This window comes from Corylus avellana, chromosome ca11, assembly GCF_901000735.1.
Source record: "Corylus avellana chromosome ca11, CavTom2PMs-1.0".
Lineage (NCBI taxonomy): Eukaryota > Viridiplantae > Streptophyta > Magnoliopsida > Fagales > Betulaceae > Corylus > Corylus avellana.
The window spans coordinates 2,635,399-2,651,867 of NC_081551.1; the positions used below are offsets into that span (position 1 = coordinate 2,635,399).

General features: G+C 35.8%; 3 protein-coding genes across 4 annotated transcripts; 1 reads left to right on the forward strand and 2 right to left on the reverse strand.

Moving 5' to 3' along the window:
* The first annotated feature begins 232 nt into the window (after positions 1–232).
* Positions 233–5,498, forward strand: LOC132164892 (pantoate--beta-alanine ligase-like). 2 transcript variants are annotated; one of them, XM_059575403.1, is made up of 4 exons: positions 236–1,115; positions 1,722–1,835; positions 3,828–3,959; positions 5,177–5,498. In XM_059575403.1, the coding sequence occupies exons 1-4, from the start codon at positions 510–512 to the stop codon at positions 5,291–5,293; spliced, it is 969 nt and encodes a 322-aa protein (XP_059431386.1). In that variant the 5' UTR covers positions 236–509; the 3' UTR covers positions 5,294–5,498. The 2 variants fall into 2 exon arrangements, with proteins under 2 accessions (XP_059431387.1, XP_059431386.1); XM_059575404.1 differs by lacking the exons at positions 3,828–3,959; positions 5,177–5,498 and adding an exon at positions 2,003–3,820 and having other exon boundaries at positions 233–1,115.
* A 517-nt stretch (positions 5,499–6,015) lies between these two features.
* LOC132165917 (vesicle-associated membrane protein 722) lies at positions 6,016–9,777 on the reverse strand. Its single transcript, XM_059576631.1, has 5 exons — positions 9,425–9,777; positions 8,463–8,604; positions 8,197–8,317; positions 8,034–8,096; positions 6,016–6,408 (listed from the first exon to the last, which is right to left on the reverse strand). Exons 1-5 carry the CDS (start codon positions 9,612–9,614, stop codon positions 6,259–6,261), a joined length of 666 nt encoding a protein of 221 aa, XP_059432614.1. The 5' UTR covers positions 9,615–9,777; the 3' UTR covers positions 6,016–6,258.
* Positions 9,778–12,650: 2,873 nt separating this feature from the next.
* Positions 12,651–16,469, reverse strand: LOC132165853 (uncharacterized protein At4g13200, chloroplastic). The gene is made up of 3 exons (XM_059576544.1): positions 16,188–16,469; positions 13,991–14,145; positions 12,651–13,110 (listed from the first exon to the last, which is right to left on the reverse strand). Exons 1-3 carry the CDS (start codon positions 16,408–16,410, stop codon positions 12,838–12,840), a joined length of 651 nt encoding a protein of 216 aa, XP_059432527.1. The 5' UTR covers positions 16,411–16,469; the 3' UTR covers positions 12,651–12,837.

Here is a 16,469-nt window from a genome sequence, read left to right on the forward strand (position 1 = left end):
AAAAATATTTATAAGATAAAATAGTGATATTTACCATTACTTTTTAAAAAAGAGAAATATTAGAACTTTTGTCAAGAGTTATGTACTAAAATAATTAATAAAAAAAATGTTACATATACTAACGAATAAACGAAACAAATATTTGAATGAAAGAGGAATCGGTTTAAAAAAAAAAAAAAAAAAACATAATGACGATTTAATCCCAATTTTTTTAAGGAAGACGATCCATTTCTGAATAAGTTCTACGACGCCGATAGCAATAGCATTCTGGTCAGCAGACGGGATGCGACTTCAACCAAGCCGCCGCATGCACTTCATTTCTCACTTGACAAATCCCTTTTGAACTCCGGGACCTTTCATAGTCATCTACAGAAACGTGAAGCATACGAAACTCTTAACTACCAACTATCAATTCCCACCTCTTTGGCTGCAGAATTTCAAGAATCGACCCAATCCAAAAGACCCAGAAATCCCACTCTTTGAAAAAGGAACCCTAACCCCAATTCCCAATGGCAGGCAAGGAGCCAGAGATAATAACAGACAAAAACCAGATGAGGAAATGGTCAAGGGCCATGAGGTCTCAAGGCAAGACCATTGGCTTGGTACCAACCATGGGGTACCTCCATGAGGGCCACATATCACTCATCAAAGAAGCCCACAAGCACACCAACCTCATAGTCGTGTCAATCTATGTGAACCCAGGTCAGTTCTCTCCCACTGAGGACCTTTCCACATACCCATCTGACTTTCATGGTGATATCCAAAAGCTCATGGCTGTTCCCGGTGGTGTTGATGCTGTTTTCCACCCCTACAATCTTTATGACTATGCAAAAAGTAAACCCACTGGTGTAAACAATAATAGTAGTAATTGTGAGAATTCTGGTGGTGGTGAGCCAGAGAGGAAAGGGGTGGTGTCCTGTGTGGAGGAGAGGGGGTTGGGGCATGAAACATGGGTAAGGGTTGAGAGATTGGAAAAGGGTATGTGTGGAAACAGCAGGCCTGTGTTCTTTAGAGGGGTTGCCACTATTGTCACTAAGTTGTTTAATATAGTGGAGCCTGATGTTGCCATGTTCGGGAAGAAGGATTATCAGCAGTGGCGAATTATTCAGCGGATGGTGAGTTTTGAAAGAACCCTCAAATTCTTGTTTGAATTTTGGGAAGAATGAGAGAAAGAAAAGGAAAATGGTATTCTTATGTTGGAATGATGACTATACTTACCTTATTTTGACAGTTATCTAGTAGTACTTGCTTTGTGAAGAGACGGAGCCTTCTACTGTTTCAGTATCTCCAGTCTTAGTTCTTGGGAATGTAGAACTTTTTAAGATAATAAGGGACTTGAAAGCATGAAAGTGGAAGAGCTTCACAGCATTAAGTTTTAATGAAATTTGTCATTGAATCTTAGCAATATATGTTATGCTTGACATATTTCATTTTAATCTTTCTTTTGAACAGCATTTCTCTGGCTTGCTTTCTAAAAATTTTAATCAAATGGTTAAGCTCTCAGGTTGGAAAATTTAGTGTTGGTTCAGTTCTGAGCTTGAACAATTGAGTTTTGGTTCTGGGTTGTACTGATCCCATAGCCCTTAATTTGGTCTTGTTTCATTTCTAATGTAGTTGCTCCACGGAGAATTTGCTAGATATTAATAAAATTATGTACTTTGCGATCTATAGTAGGTCCGACAGCGCTGCTTATTGTTCATTGTCTGGTTGAATTCTTACAGGTTCGAGATCTTGATTTTTCCATAGAAGTGGTAGGTTCTGATATAGTACGTGATAATGATGGCCTCGCAATGAGTTCACGCAATGTGCACCTATCACCTGAAGAGAGGGAAAAGGTTCTCTTACTACTAGTTATTCCTTTTACTTTTCAAATTCTCGTGAATCTATACTTCTAATTATGCATATAGATACTTTGTTTCCATTAAGAAACTGTTTTAATGCATTCCTAGTTTTATTCTCCACTTCTCTCTCTCTTTCGCCTCTTTCGCCGCCGGCACATTAGGTTGGGACAGAACTTGGATTTCATGGAGGCTTTCTTTCAGGCTTTTATGTGGAGTCTAGGAACATTGGTGCGCTTCACATGAAACCTTCTGTTTGCGGATGATACATTGATATTTTGCAGGGTAAATCCAGACCACCTAGGCTATCTATGTAACTTATTCTTAAACTTTAAAGTTGTATCCGGTTTGAAAATTAATCTGTCCAAGTTAGAATTTGTTCTTGTGGGTAATGTCAATAATGTTAATGGGCTAGCCAATGTTCTAGGCTGCGGGGTTTCGTCTTTGTCTTTCGTTGGGAGCTTTTTAAAGCCAAGTCTAGTTTGGATTGTGTTATTGAGAAGATCGAGCGCCATTTAATTGGCTGGAAAATGATGTACTTGTCTAAGGGTGGAAGGATTACCTTGATCAAGAGCACTTTATCCAATTTGCGTAAGTATTTCATGTTTCTTTTTCCCCTTCCTACTGATGTTACCAATCGCATAGAGAAGTTACATTGGGACTTTTTATGGGGTGGGCTAGGTGAAGAGTTCAAATTTCATCACCCAGTTAGGTGGCCCAAGGTTTGTTTTCCGACTTATGAGAGAGGGTTGGGGTTCTAAAACTTCTTGTTGTTCAACCATGCTCTTTTGGAAAAGTGACATAGAGAGAGGCCTTGTGGAGAGTCGAAGTGGATTCTAAATATGGCAGCACATGGGGTGGGTGGTGTTCAACTGAGGTGCATGGGTCATATGGAGTGGGGTTATGGAAAAGTATCAAGAGAGGTTGGAGGAGTTTTCTAGTTATACCAGATTTGAGGTGGGAGATGGTTTCAAGATTAGATTTTGTAATAACATGTGGTATGGGGATCAACCCTTAAAGAAGCTTTCTCATATTTGTATAGTATTGCTTGCATTAAGGATGCTTCTGTAATAGATTAATTGGGTTTTCTAGTAATTTCCGTTAGTGAAATGTAAGCTTTATCAAAGTTGCTCACAATTGGGAAGTGGATGTCTTTGCTTAATTTTTTAATTTGTTGTGCTTCTTTAGATTGAGACAGAGAGGCGAAGACAAGCTTCGTTCGGCTCCCTCCAAGAGAGGGATGTTCAACCTTAGTTCTTTTTGTAACATCCTTGTACTACCTCATGATAGCACTCTCTTCCCTTGGAAGAGTATTTGGTGGAATAAGGTCTCCTTGAGAGCAATGTTTTTTGCTTGGACATCCGTCTTAGGGAAAATCTCACCATGGATAATCTAAGAAAACAAACATGTCATTATGATTGACTAGTGTTGTATGTGTAAAAAGAGTGGGAAGTCTGTGGATTATCTTCTACTCTATTGTGAGATTGTTAGTGCTTTATGGAGTGCTATTTTCAGCTGTATTTAGTTAACTTGGGTTATACCTAGAAGAGTAGTAAACCTTCTCTCGCTTGTTAGAGAGGGTTATGCAGTCTTGCCTTTTGTATTGTCTTCGGAGGAAAAGATTTGATAGAAGTTGTGAAGACCTCGAGAGAATGGTGGTAGAACTAAAGTATTTCTTTTTCAAAACTCTCTACTAGTGGACAACTGCTTTTGATTTTAATTTGCTTAGTTGTCATGACTTTCTTGACATTTTTCTCTTTCTAACTAGGGTGTGTCTCTTGTATTTTTCATGTGAACTTGGGTTGTGTCTTTTACATTTTTCGATAATATTTCCATTACTTCATAACAATTTTAAAAAAATTCCAATACCTGTGTCTTATTTAAAGTCTCTAAATTACTTTTTAATCATTATTTTCCATTAACTACTTTTCTGAAAAACATATTTTTTGTATATCATTGTGCAACGTTTTCTTCCTGTTTATTCTCCAGGCATTGTCTATCAACAGGTCATTGTCAAGAGCAAAATCTGCTGCAGAAAATGGTCAAATAAATTGTAGGGAGTTAAGAAACTCGGTCGTCCAAGCAGTAAATAGCGCTGGTGGAAGAATTGATTATGCTGAGGTGAGCCCTAAAACATCTTCCTTACCTTCGTCTCTTTATTTTTTATTTTTACATCCAAATTAGAACTTGAGATGTAATAAATAGCTATTTTTCCTTTTCAAAGTACATGCATGCAAACTAAACTTTTATGCTGATGTTAAAACTGCTCTGATCCTTGTATGAACAAACGCCAATGCTGCTAGTTTGATCAAATATTTGTCATCAGTTTACTCTATGTTTGTCATTGATTTATCCTTGGCAATAATAAATGGTTCGATTCTTCAAGGTATTTTGGGGATTTAGTTGGTACGTAGCTGGTATAAGTTGAGGTTGTTGCAGTATAGGGGTGGTAATTTGATCAATTTGATGCAAATATAATGAAAACAAGTCATAGATGAGTGATTCATTTTGTCCTTCTCTGCCAAATCAAGAATTTTGATTGAGGTTTTGAAGAGGACTTTTAACTTTCTATGCTGTAATATGTGTAGTAGTATCAAATCCACCTTAGCTTGTTATTTCAGTAGGTTTTTGAATTTGGGACTGCAAATTTCTGCAACATCTGCTAAAGAAAGAGAATCACACATCGGTGACATCTTAATTGTAGAGATCTTTTGTGGTTGATTATGTTGATTTCAAGACCGTTCTTTCAAGTGTCCAACCTTTTATGAGGCGAATATTTACCTCTACCTAGGTAGTATAAATTATTTGTTGGGGTAACTTCACTTTAAACCCCTGAATTATCACGCGATTTGACTAGCTTCCCAAACTTCAAAACCTCTTAATTTGAACTTCTGAACTTTCAATTGCAATCAATTTGAACCCTTCCGTCAGATTTAACCGTTAACTTCTAACGGCAATACCTAAAAAGACCAAAATATCTTTGATTTTCGGTCTTTTTTTAAATAAAAAAAAAAAAAAAAAAATTTATGGAATTAAGGGTAAATTTGAAATTTCATAAAAAAATTGAGGGTATAAACGTCATTGTCTCATTTAAAATCTAACGGAAGGTTCAAATTGACTGTAATTGAGAGTTTAGGGGGTTCAAATTGAGAAGTTTTGAAATTTTGAGGACTTGTCAAATCGCGTGGTAATTCAGGAGTCTAAAAGTGAAGTTACACCCCTATTTGTTTTAACCACATTTTAGCCATTACTTAATAATGGAGCTTGTGCAGATTTGGAACCCGTATCTCCGAACAGACTGTTTTGAAGTTTAAATAACATATGCCTTTTGCTATCAGATTGTAGACCAAGAGACTTTGGAGGCAGTGGAAGAGATTCAGAGCCCTGTTGTGTTCTGCATTGCTGCCTGGTTTGGGAAGGTCAGACTGATAGACAACTTGGAAATGAATATATGAAACTGATGGGTTCAATCTTCTACTCAACATTGCGCACAGCTGCATACCTTTGTCTAATTGTCAAAGGACTCTTTTGTTTATTTTTCTTATGGGGAGCTATTTCTTTACAGGTGCATCAATAATAGATTCTTTCATGTTAGGTATATCTGACTTCTAAATCCTGTAAGACACCATTAAAAGAGCTATTTAATGGTTCTTTTCTCTACCTTGAACATGGAAACTAGGGTTATTTTTATTAATTGTAAACTTTGAAAAAAAAAAATTGACAATAGGGTACTCATACATATGTAAGAAGTCAGGCAACACAAGGAATACTCGAGACTTCATTTACGGGAAACGTCAATTTCCTTAAGATCATCTGTTTTTGAGTTTTCTACCAATCTTCACGTTGGATTATGCTCTAATACCAAAATGGTGCATTTCCTACATCATCATGAAACGTGTCTATCCTCATAATTAAAAAGGTAATCATTCAAAGGGCAGTTATTAGCTTTATCAACTTAAAACAACAAATCTCTTAATTCAAACCTCGACTCCATAATTAACCTCTATTTCAGTTAAATATTTAATGTGTTGTAACTACAAATTTTGAGGAAAACTAGATCCACGCCAAAGGAATCACAATTGACTGGTGTCACATGCACATCTGTGATGAAAACTAGGCATGAAACTATGACATTATAAGCTATAATTCATATTTTGAAATACTTAAAACAGGCATAAGATGGAAAAGCCAGTGGTTTGCTTCAACCTCAACACTAAAAATGATGCTCCTCAACCAATAGTGTCAAGTAACAGATGAATGACAAGCTTAACACACATCATGCAGCAGATTAGTCTCCAAAGAATTCAAGGATACAAACTATACATGCGACATCTTGTAATATATAGTAGGAAAGTGGACCGTGTGACCAAAAACGCTATAGGTAAACCAGCACTAATAAAATTGTAAAGCATCATTCCCCCTAGTTACCGCATTTGAAACCGCCGCAAACAGATAGAACTATGATGAGAATCAGGGCGATTATGATACCAAGAACTATCAGCTTTATCTTCATGTTCTGCAACCACATCTTTCTCCGCATCTTGGTTCCTTGCTGCCTGAAATCTTGTGCCTGCAACACCATACAAATGGGCACTCATATTACCTCGCAAGTAAATTGGAAAAAATACAAGCCGATAGAAAATTAAGTCAATGTCATATGCTGAAAATGTATCAATGCAATTCAATATCGATAGATCCCAAGGTTGAAGAAAATAAAACCACGCCCAACCTTGAAGTCCGCTTTTGAAGAGTTACTACTGTTACTTGAAGAAAGAAATTTCTTTAGGCCACGTTTAAAAGTTCAGTATTTATGTTTTAGGTACTCCAACTCGACATATACTTACCATGTGAATTACAGGGAAATTTTTGTAGCTTAGATAAAAGCATTGATATACGGATCTAAAATAAGAAATCGCATCATTACCTTATTATCTTGAGCATTCGCACAACATTTTTATAAATTTCACCAAACAGATCTCATCTTATATTGTTCTTTCTATCAACTATATGTTAAGAACTTAAGATCTTGAACCAATGAAACCACACTGGCAAACCAGAAACCTGTTTGGTTGCTGTTTTGAAAACAGAAAACCTGTTTTCAAAACAGCAAAACATGTTTCATTTTCAATTCAGGTGTTTGGATAGTTGTTTTAAAAACAAAAACAAGGAAAAACACAAAATATGGAAACAACCGTAAGTTGTTTACAAAAACAGTTTTCTTGTTTTAAGAAAATATGCGGCTCCAACTTAAGTGCAGACTAAAAGGTGAAGTCTCAGATCACTGGTTTGAGACTTCACAATGAGTTAATTTTTCACCCTTCTTTTTCTCCTTCGTCCACTGCATCCAAAGTGTGAACATTTCTCAGTGCCATAGTCAAAGACAAAGAACCATCAACAGCTCCAAGCTCGCATGGAGTCCCAGCATGGCATACCCACCTCAACCTTTCGACTTCTCTCCATTCCTTCGTGCCCAACATCATGTCCTCCATCAATCTCTCTCAGAAGGTCGTCTGCACATTCAACCACTGAACCCCACGCCCACTCTCCCAAATCCCAACCCCAACCCCATCAAACCCACACCCACGCTGTTTGTCAATTGGTTCTGGTGGTGGTAAGAACAGAAATGCGGGGATAGAGGAAAGTTGCAACTGAAGTTGTAGTGTCTCTATGCTCTGTTCTCTGCTCTTGTTCTGATTGAAAAAGTACTTGGAACCAACTGCCCTTCTTGAACACACAGATGTGTCTGCTCTTAGACAATGAAGCTATTTATGACATTTTGCGGAGATCTCTTGATATTTGAGAGGCCAACTGATTGATATCTCAAATCATATCATCCTTGACCTCATTAAGATTTGATGGAGGTATCAATGTGGACGTTACAGAGTTCCAGACCAAACTTTCTTTTTAAGTGGAAACTATTTTCAAAACAGTTGTCCAAACGTCTTAACTACTGCTTTCTGTTTTCAGAAACTGTTTTCAAAAACAGTTTGCCAAATGCTTTCTTTAACGAAAAAACAACAAAAAACGGCTTTCTGCTTTGTTTTCGAAAATAATTCTCAAAAACAAAAACAGAAACCAATTTGCCAAACAGGCTAACCCATCTATAAGTCATTCCCATTTGTTTTTAGAATTTAAATAGCACTATCCGTCTAGCATTGGGAGGTTTAAAAAATAAAAACATATGCATTTGCTCACCTGAGAACGAAGGTTCTCTGTTTTATCCACAAGCAACTCAATCTTCTCTCCACGGTCAAGAACCTACACAGAAAAGTCTCAAGTCTCACAGACGAAAGATTTGACAAAAAGAGAAGAAAATATTTGCAACCAGTAAATAGAAGAGATAGCAACATTTTCCAACCTTCTCAATATTTTCCATCATAACCCCTTTGACTTCTGAAACCTGTGCCTTTACTTTAGCCAGCTTGCTGATCTCCTCTGGATGATCTACACAATACTGCATCTGCTCCTTCAATTTGGGTCTACATCATCAGGACCAAATTTTTGGCATTAAAAGTAATTTATGATAACAAAATAACTTCCCATTTCACAGCATATAAAACATACATTAAAAGGAAAAAAAAAAAAAAAAGAAGAGAGAGAGAGAGAGAGAGAAGAAAAGATTACCCAAACTCCTTGTTGAGGCTATTGGCAACTGCTGTTGCAGCTTTTCCTCCACCATATCTCTTGGTAAAATCCTCCTTGACACGCTCAAGGTAGGCAATTGGAATCTGTCGCCCAACAGACTCAACCGCAACCACACAGTAAGCTTGCAATATTCAGAAGATAAAGTTAGTTCCACTGATATTGATGCGGATGCAACAACACGAGTGAGCAAAAACAAAAACAAATATTTTGAATATTCAACATTACAGAATGAGATATTACTGTCTAACCAATCCCTTAAGATAAAGTTACTTCCCTTTTCATTTTTCACATATCTTAAACTTAAGCATTAACTTATTGTAAAACTATGGTTGTCCTTACCCTGCATCCGTTTTTTAGCAAATTGAAAAGAAGGGGCTTGGGGAGGTGAAACTATGAACCCTTCTCACTAAAACACGAGTATCTTTGCACAAGAGAAACTGAAAGGCATAACATTTTCACGATGATCAAACAAACATAGCATGATTACAAAAGAAAATAAATATGTATATATTGTTATGCCCAACCTATAGGTTTTGAAAGGAAGATCGAATTTATCAACAATGGATTAGAAAACATAAAAATTAGAATGAATACCGATTTTCTTTTTTTTTTTCTCAAAAAAAAAAAAAAAGAAAGAAAGAAAGAAATCTTGAGCTGAGCCTCTTAAAAGTTCTAAACTTGATTATTTATCCCAATAAGTCGAGATGTAAAAGGGAACCAAACCAACGAACTCCACAACACTCAAAAAGTTTCATTTCCCCCAAAGTTTTCTCGGCAACCAAACAGATTCCACGGCTATTACGAAAGTCAAACGTAGAGATCACAAGGAATTCAAAACAAACAAAACAAAAAAAGCATTGACATCGATCAAAAAGCAGGGAAATGAAAGAACGAGATGAAGAAAGAGCAGATCAGAGGATCGGAAAAGAGAAGGAAAATACTGAAGCCGTTGTCGACGAGGTAATTGAAGGTGTGGCCGTCGCAGTTGTAGGTGAACCTGTTGTTGGAGGCCGGGAGTTTCTGGAGGCACTGGGCCGCTATGCTCGTGAAATTTCCGGTAAACTCCGTGAACTCGGCCAGGATCACCGTCCCTCTCGCCACAAAGCTGTAGATCAACGATTGCTGGCCCATCGCCGATTCGATAACCTCAACCCTAACCCTAGCAGAGCGAAAGAGAAATATACTCGATCTGCGAATGTTTTTCTGGTTCTGCTTTCTTTCTCTTTTGTTTGCTTAGATGCGAAGAGAGAGAGAGCGAAGAGAGAGAAAGAATGGTAGCGTAATTTTGTGTCCTTTTGAGCCCGTGCCGGTGCAGCTGACCCACCAATTCATGAAATAACCGAAATGCCACGCAATCTCATGCAGCCGAACAGTCTTCCTGTCTGCTATTTGAATTCAGTTTTTTTTATTATTATTATTATTATTATTTTAATTTTTAATTATTTGGTTAATTAAATTTAATCTTCTTCATCTACAGCTCATTTATACTTTGTCCTCTTAAACTGCCGCTAAGATAATCTCCTTTTAACTATTAATTGTTGCCTAAAATATTCTTTCAATAAATGACAAGTATCATTCAGTATTTTTTTATTTCTAAAAATTAGTAAAATGATAATAAATGACTGATAAAATATTAAAAAAAAAATTATAAGATATAACACTTGGCACTTGTTAGACGGAAAAAATGAGCATGTAACATGAACGCTTCATTTTTAACGTGAAATGACGATAGGACCCTCATTTTAAAAAATATATTTACTTATGGTGTGGCTAATCCATCTCTTGGGGTTGCCCGAGATGGCTACCCCTACCCCTCAAGTGATGGGATGATTCGACCACCACTCATCTTCTCTCCTTTCTCTCTTTTGTAATTTTTTTTTTTTTACTTGAAGAGTATTTTCATTATTTAAGGTAAAAATGAGCACCCGCATGTCACGTGCTTATTTTTTAGTCTGATTTACAAAGGCATGCAGAGTTGCTATACACGTATACATGTTAACTAACTATTTCAGTTGTAAATTCTGTTTTAGTGAATTAGTTGAAGTTAGTTAGTTAGTTTTCATTCTTGTTATTGTTATGTTATCTTAAGCTCATTGTGGCCGAGTATATAAGAAGAACACTTTGTTATTGCAATAGTTTTAAGTAAGTTCATATTCGTTTAGATAAACTTGGATTTCAAAAAGAAAATGATACTAAGGGCACGTTTAATTTGTAGAATAGTCATTCAATGTTTGATAAGAGTCTATTCCTGAGAATAGTTATTCCCATAAAAATGAAACGAGCCCTTAATTGCATAACTAATCCAGTTAGTGTAAAAAAAAAAAAGCCACCATTTTAATGAATACTCATGAGCAGTGATATTCTACCAACCATGATGCACTTTAATGAAGAATTAATTTCGAGCAACAACGTTCTTGACAGATTCTTAAACTTAATGACAAAGTTTTCCTTTTAAAGCTATTTCTTCGCATTCAATCTAAGGATCATCTAATAAACTAATGAGTTAAATTAGAATTGAATTGAAATATTTTTAATTGAATTGGAAAGTTAGAGTTCAAATGCATAATTTCTGCTATGATACCATGTTAAATCAACATTTATCCCGAAAGCTTAAGCCGTTAAGAATGGATAAATTTATTCATTTAATTTATATTCTAACAATATTTGTCCAAAATGCAAGCATCCGAGAACACATGTATTTTTAGCCATGCATGTAAGAATCACATAACATGTACCATAAAAAATGCGTGCGAGAATTACATGTATTTTAAACCCGTGTCAATTTAATAGACTGAATTAAAAAAATTATAAATAAAATAAATAAAAAATAAAAAATAAAAAGGATTTTTGTGCAAATTCCATCAAGGGCAAGGGTAGATTGAAATGAAAGTAGAATATGACAGCTTTGGTAATTGAATTCTTTGTGTTAATCGTAGGATTTGCACATGATTTTGTGAAGTGGTGCCAGAATTTGTTGCACAAAAGGTCAAGATTTATGCAAAAATTCCATCGTTTATTAAGCTGTCAAAAAAGAAAGAGATGTACCTTTACAACCAACAATGCTAATCTAATGTCTTATTCAGATCTTCCCCGAAACAATGGCATGTGGGAAAATATTTTATAATGATGATGTTAATTAATTGGTTTGTATCTGCGTACGTAGTCTTTGTGTTTGGATACATACTAAAATTATTTTTTTACTTGGGTCATTTTCATAATTGCGTGAGATTAGGGGAGGGCTTATCCTTAATGCCAAAAAAAAAAACAGGGGGGAGGGCTTATCTTTAATAGGATTAGAAGTTTTCTTTGGCTAAACTGGTCAACAAAAAATGATGTTAAATCACTAATTATCTAAAAAAGTTTAAGCTAATTGAAATAAGAGTGAATTACGAAGACATGGTTCAAATTTAAGACCTTTGCTTTAATACATCCTAAAAATTTAGAGGTGACAATTCATGTTCGCGTGTCAGGTTTGAATCGTGTTGAGGTATAGATATAAGACTATATATGTTAGTTTTAACTTAACTCATTTAATTAAATGGGTTAGACCCATCAACCATAATCCACTAATTTTCTATTTGGTTCATGTTGGGTTTGCGTGTTATGTCAAAAATTGTCATCTTTTGTCAAATTCAAGTCGTGTTGAGACATTGGTATAAGACAATATAGTTCAATCTCAATCTAATCCATTTTATTAAATGAGCCAAACCCCTAAACTTTAATCTACTAATTTTATATTGGGTTCATGAGTCATGTCAAAAATTACCAGCCTTACAAAAACTTAAGTCGATAAGAATGATGTTCTTCATTTAGAATGAAATTAATCTCTCAACCATTTACTTTGAAAATGCAATAGATTATTCAACTGAAGGGGTGTGCAAGTGATCTATCTGTGAATGATTATAGGCTCATAAGATGACCCTTGTTTGACTTGTATCACTACTAATCTAAAAAATTTAAGCTGATAAAAATTGATCAATGTTATTATTTAATCACTATTTTAACATTCATATTCTTACTTCAAATAAGTTTTTTCCTTTTTCTTTTCTCTTTTTTTTTTTGGTGGTGGGGGTGGTGTTGGGTTCTAATCCCCATTTACCTTCTATCTGTCTCAGTGTGTGTGCATATAATTGCGACTTCCTAAGAGAGAAAGGGAGGATATGTAATTGAAATTATTGGCAGAATTAAGTCCACAAAGTTTGTGTATTAGGCTTCTATTTGTATAGATCTGACATAAATGAGAAATAGAAAAAACACATTGCTATAAGGTACTATAATAACTAACTTATTAAACGGGGTGAGCCACAGGACATATTCATTGTATCAGATTTCACAACAGGCTACACCCCATAACTTAGTCATCATTTGACACCCCTAAAACAGGTTCTTCCTTGTTGGCAGCATCTGCTTCTGACAGGGCTGTGGGGGTCGGGGTAGTCGTACTGGACAGTGAGGATGGACTTGCGGAAGCGGCAGCACTGGTCGTGGAGGATGAAGTAACTGAATTAGCATGATTAGTGGCTGGTGTTGTACGTTCTGTAGTAGACTTTGAAATGAGTCCTTGTGCCTCCATGGCCTCACGCGCTGCTCTCTCCTTTGCTCTTTTGGCTCTTTCCAACACGTCTTCCTGCATATAATAAATGAATAAAACATACAGCAATATGAGGTCTAGTTCAAACCTTGTTTCCATAATTCACCTCCCATTTTAATTAAATTTTTCATGTGTTGGGGCATATGGCAAATGAGAGTCTATTCTATTCGACAACCATAAAAGAATTTTCCCACGTATGGGAGTCTATTCCACAACCATAAAAGAATTTCCCCATTCTTCAATCCCCTACTAAAAGTTCACAACACATCGAGCAGAACCTTCGTAAATTTGTCGATGTAGATTCAGTCATTCTTGTCGAAATCTGTTGACTTTGTTTTCCGTCCAAATTGAAACTAAACTTCAAGATCATTTTGAGTTTCAATCAAAGAGGAGGAAAAAAAATCATAGTTTTGGCAAAGTTATAACATTAGATTTACAAATACAGTTCCATTAGATTTGGAAAAGTAGATAATAGAGACGGTATTGCAAAATCCCATTTTTGTAGCACAAGAATGAGACTGAATGTTTTAAGACATCCGAGTTTGTCACAATTCATAATGACTAAAATTGGATTATTTCATCACTTTTATATGCTATTTTTCGTAATCAAGCTTAAAATACAGGTAGCTGCCCAAATACCAGTATTGTGATCGTCATACTATGTAGCTTTGTCCAAGAGATGGGTGCAATTGGAGGCAAAGTGTTTTTCTTTTCTCAGAGATACAATACGTTTAATAGAATTATTACATGATTTTACTTGTCTACAATAGAAAAGAAGCCATATGTGATTTTTCCAATAGATTTGAACTGTAATGAAGCTAATCGATAAAACAAAGAAAATAAAAGAACACAGAATGTAGCTTAAAATAAGTAATGATTCTAATGTGGACCTATTGCTACTTGAATTGCTCATTACCTGGAAGTCCTGTACTTGCTTTTGTTGCTCGGCTTGCAGCCTACCAATGGCACTCAAAAACTCTCCCACTGTCGACTCAATGCGTTCATTTAGGGCTTCTGCCAGAGCTTTTCCCAAGAAAAATGCATCCAGAACACTCTTGCTGTCACCATCACCTACAATATTCAGTACCTCAATTGTTTTCAAAAGACAACAAAAGAAGTGATATTGTACACTATAAATGTTGTATAAAAGATCAACATCATTTCTTAGCAAAGAAAAGTTCTTTCAATTAATCTAAGTTTCCTTCTTTCTTCCAATTACTACATAATGATGGATGAAGAAATTTAAAAAGAAGAGTTACAATAGATATAAAGTGGTCATATCATCAAAATCTACTAAAAAAGTACCCAGTCTTGTTAGAGAAAGCACGAATATAGAGATGGTCCTAGACTCGTAGGGCCCATGCAAATCCATTTCTTGGCAAGACATCCCAATTTATTAATTCTGAGAATTTCTTTCTCGTTATTGCTTTCCATGTGTGGATTTACACAGTTGAGCTGATTCCTCCATCAAAAATGAGAAAGCAGGAGGAGAAAAAATAAAAAAACACAGAAGCTAGAAGGACCCAAGGATGACAAACACTTTCATGGTCCCAGCAGGTTCTATTGCCAAATCTTATCCAGGACATCCTAATGGTTGTTCCCAATCAGAGATAAAGTTTCTCGAATCATGAAAGTAAGCTATTTTGTGGTAGAGTCGAACAACAGATGATCTTTGAGACAACAACTACTTTTTCTTTTGTTTTTTGTTTTTTGTTTTTGGTGGAAAATTTGGGGTATGGTGGGAGGAATTCCCTGGACCCTGAAAACAAAAATGAAGATGCATTTATGGATTTTGTTAACCCATTGAAAAAAATTATGTTCTGGTTGTTTCAAGAGATACATTTTGAAGTAGATCCTGCACTTTAATGAAATATAACCACCTAGGCTCTCAGTCAGTAGCACACTCCGTGTTACTACACTCATCAACAAGTCACAAATGTTCTCAAGACACATTGATTGTGTTATTTTTGCAATTTAGCTGCACTCAGAATCAATGCCTAACAAGCAATTAAGTTTCTGCTCTTCAAACAAGCTTTGCACAGATCAGATAGGACCAATACAATAATTCTTCTCCAGCATTCCTACATATCCCTGTTTAAAAAGTTTACAGGTCCAGGAAGTATCATTAGTCTGCGAACTAAACATGCCAGAGTTGCATGAAAGAAGCACTACCAACCGATGCTTTATCAATAGTAGCTTAAGGGTATATTAAAGTCCAAATTTATATTAAAGCCTAACTAACTGGTTGCTACTGCTAGCAAGACTTACTTCAAGCTCTCCTCACCCACAATAGCACTAAAAGCAATTTATTCATTGTAATTAACCATTCACATATCTTCAAAAGACCTAAGTAGTTTCCGACTTGCCATAGGGAAACTCTAATTTCATGGTGTGCATTCGCTTCATAACTTGAAACCATGATTTCTTCCTCGTGAAAAGCAATTCATGGAATTTTTGTCTGAACATTTAAAGTCCATGCATTGCCTCCAAATTGATCTAATAGCTTTCCCATCTCTTATCAGCAATAGTCAAAGTCATAACCTTGTCAACCTGCTTAAAAGTTCATGATGTTCATCTCTTCATAAACACAAGATTACAAACTCCTTAATGAAGCATAAATTGACTCCCCTCCCCTCACATTCAAACACCAGCAGAAGAAGGGAAACAATGTATGTTATCCGAAAAGTTTAAGCCGATAGATAAAAAGGTAAATTTAATCATTTAATTTATATTCTAACACATTTAAGATATTACACCAACATGTTAAGGAGAGAAAAATATATCAAACCCATATACAAAGAAAGGAAGATATCTAGGATGAAAGCCAATAGAAAACCAACACCTGAAGCTGAAAATTAAGATATAGAGCAATATATTTCAACCTTCTAATCAAAGAGCAAATCTCATATCATTATTGTACAGACATGAACCATCAAGTTGACTCATATCTTCAATTACAGAAACAAGTCATCTTAGCACTTTTTCGAAGAAACCCACTTCATATAGTTTAACAACTCACCATTTTAAGGTCAACTCGTCACACCACAACAAACTATCAATACCCACAAAAAGAAAAAAGCAATAAAATTTGAGGAAAGTAATGGGTATTGTACCAGAGCCAGAACCACCAGGTCTGGTGCTGCTATTGCAAGCTATTCTGATTCTATGAGGTCCTTCCACTCCAGACAATCTGAGGCCTTTGAGCTTGAGATCCGGGGAAGATAGAGTACGAGGAACGAGAGAGCTGGATGCATAGTAATAACGGGTATTTTGGTGTATGGATGGTGGAGAAGACAGGGTGCGTTGGGAAGCTGAAGCTGAAACCCCACTTCTCATTTCTTCCACTATCTAAGGTTCTGTCTCCTTTCTCTCGATTTTTCTTGTCAATCAAAGGT

Coding starts and splice junctions, on each gene's coding strand:
- LOC132164892 (XM_059575403.1), top strand. CDS start 510: ATGGCAGGCAAGGAGCCAGAGATAATAACAGACAAAAACCAGATGAGG. Junction 1,116..1,721: donor GGCGAATTATTCAGCGGATG/GTGAGTTTTGAA, acceptor GAATTCTTACAG/GTTCGAGATCTTGATTTTTC. Junction 3,960..5,176: donor GAAGAATTGATTATGCTGAG/GTGAGCCCTAAA, acceptor TTTTGCTATCAG/ATTGTAGACCAAGAGACTTT.
- LOC132165917 (XM_059576631.1), bottom strand. CDS start 9,614: ATGGGCCAGCAATCGTTGATCTACAGCTTTGTGGCGAGAGGGACGGTG. Junction 8,605..9,424: donor CCTCGTCGACAACGGCTTCA/GTATTTTCCTTC, acceptor GAATATTGCAAG/CTTACTGTGTGGTTGCGGTT. Junction 8,318..8,462: donor AGCCTCAACAAGGAGTTTGG/GTAATCTTTTCT, acceptor CTGATGATGTAG/ACCCAAATTGAAGGAGCAGA.
- LOC132165853 (XM_059576544.1), bottom strand. CDS start 16,410: ATGAGAAGTGGGGTTTCAGCTTCAGCTTCCCAACGCACCCTGTCTTCT. Junction 14,146..16,187: donor ACCTGGTGGTTCTGGCTCTG/GTACAATACCCA, acceptor TGAATATTGTAG/GTGATGGTGACAGCAAGAGT. Junction 13,111..13,990: donor AGCAAGTACAGGACTTCCAG/GTAATGAGCAAT, acceptor TATTATATGCAG/GAAGACGTGTTGGAAAGAGC.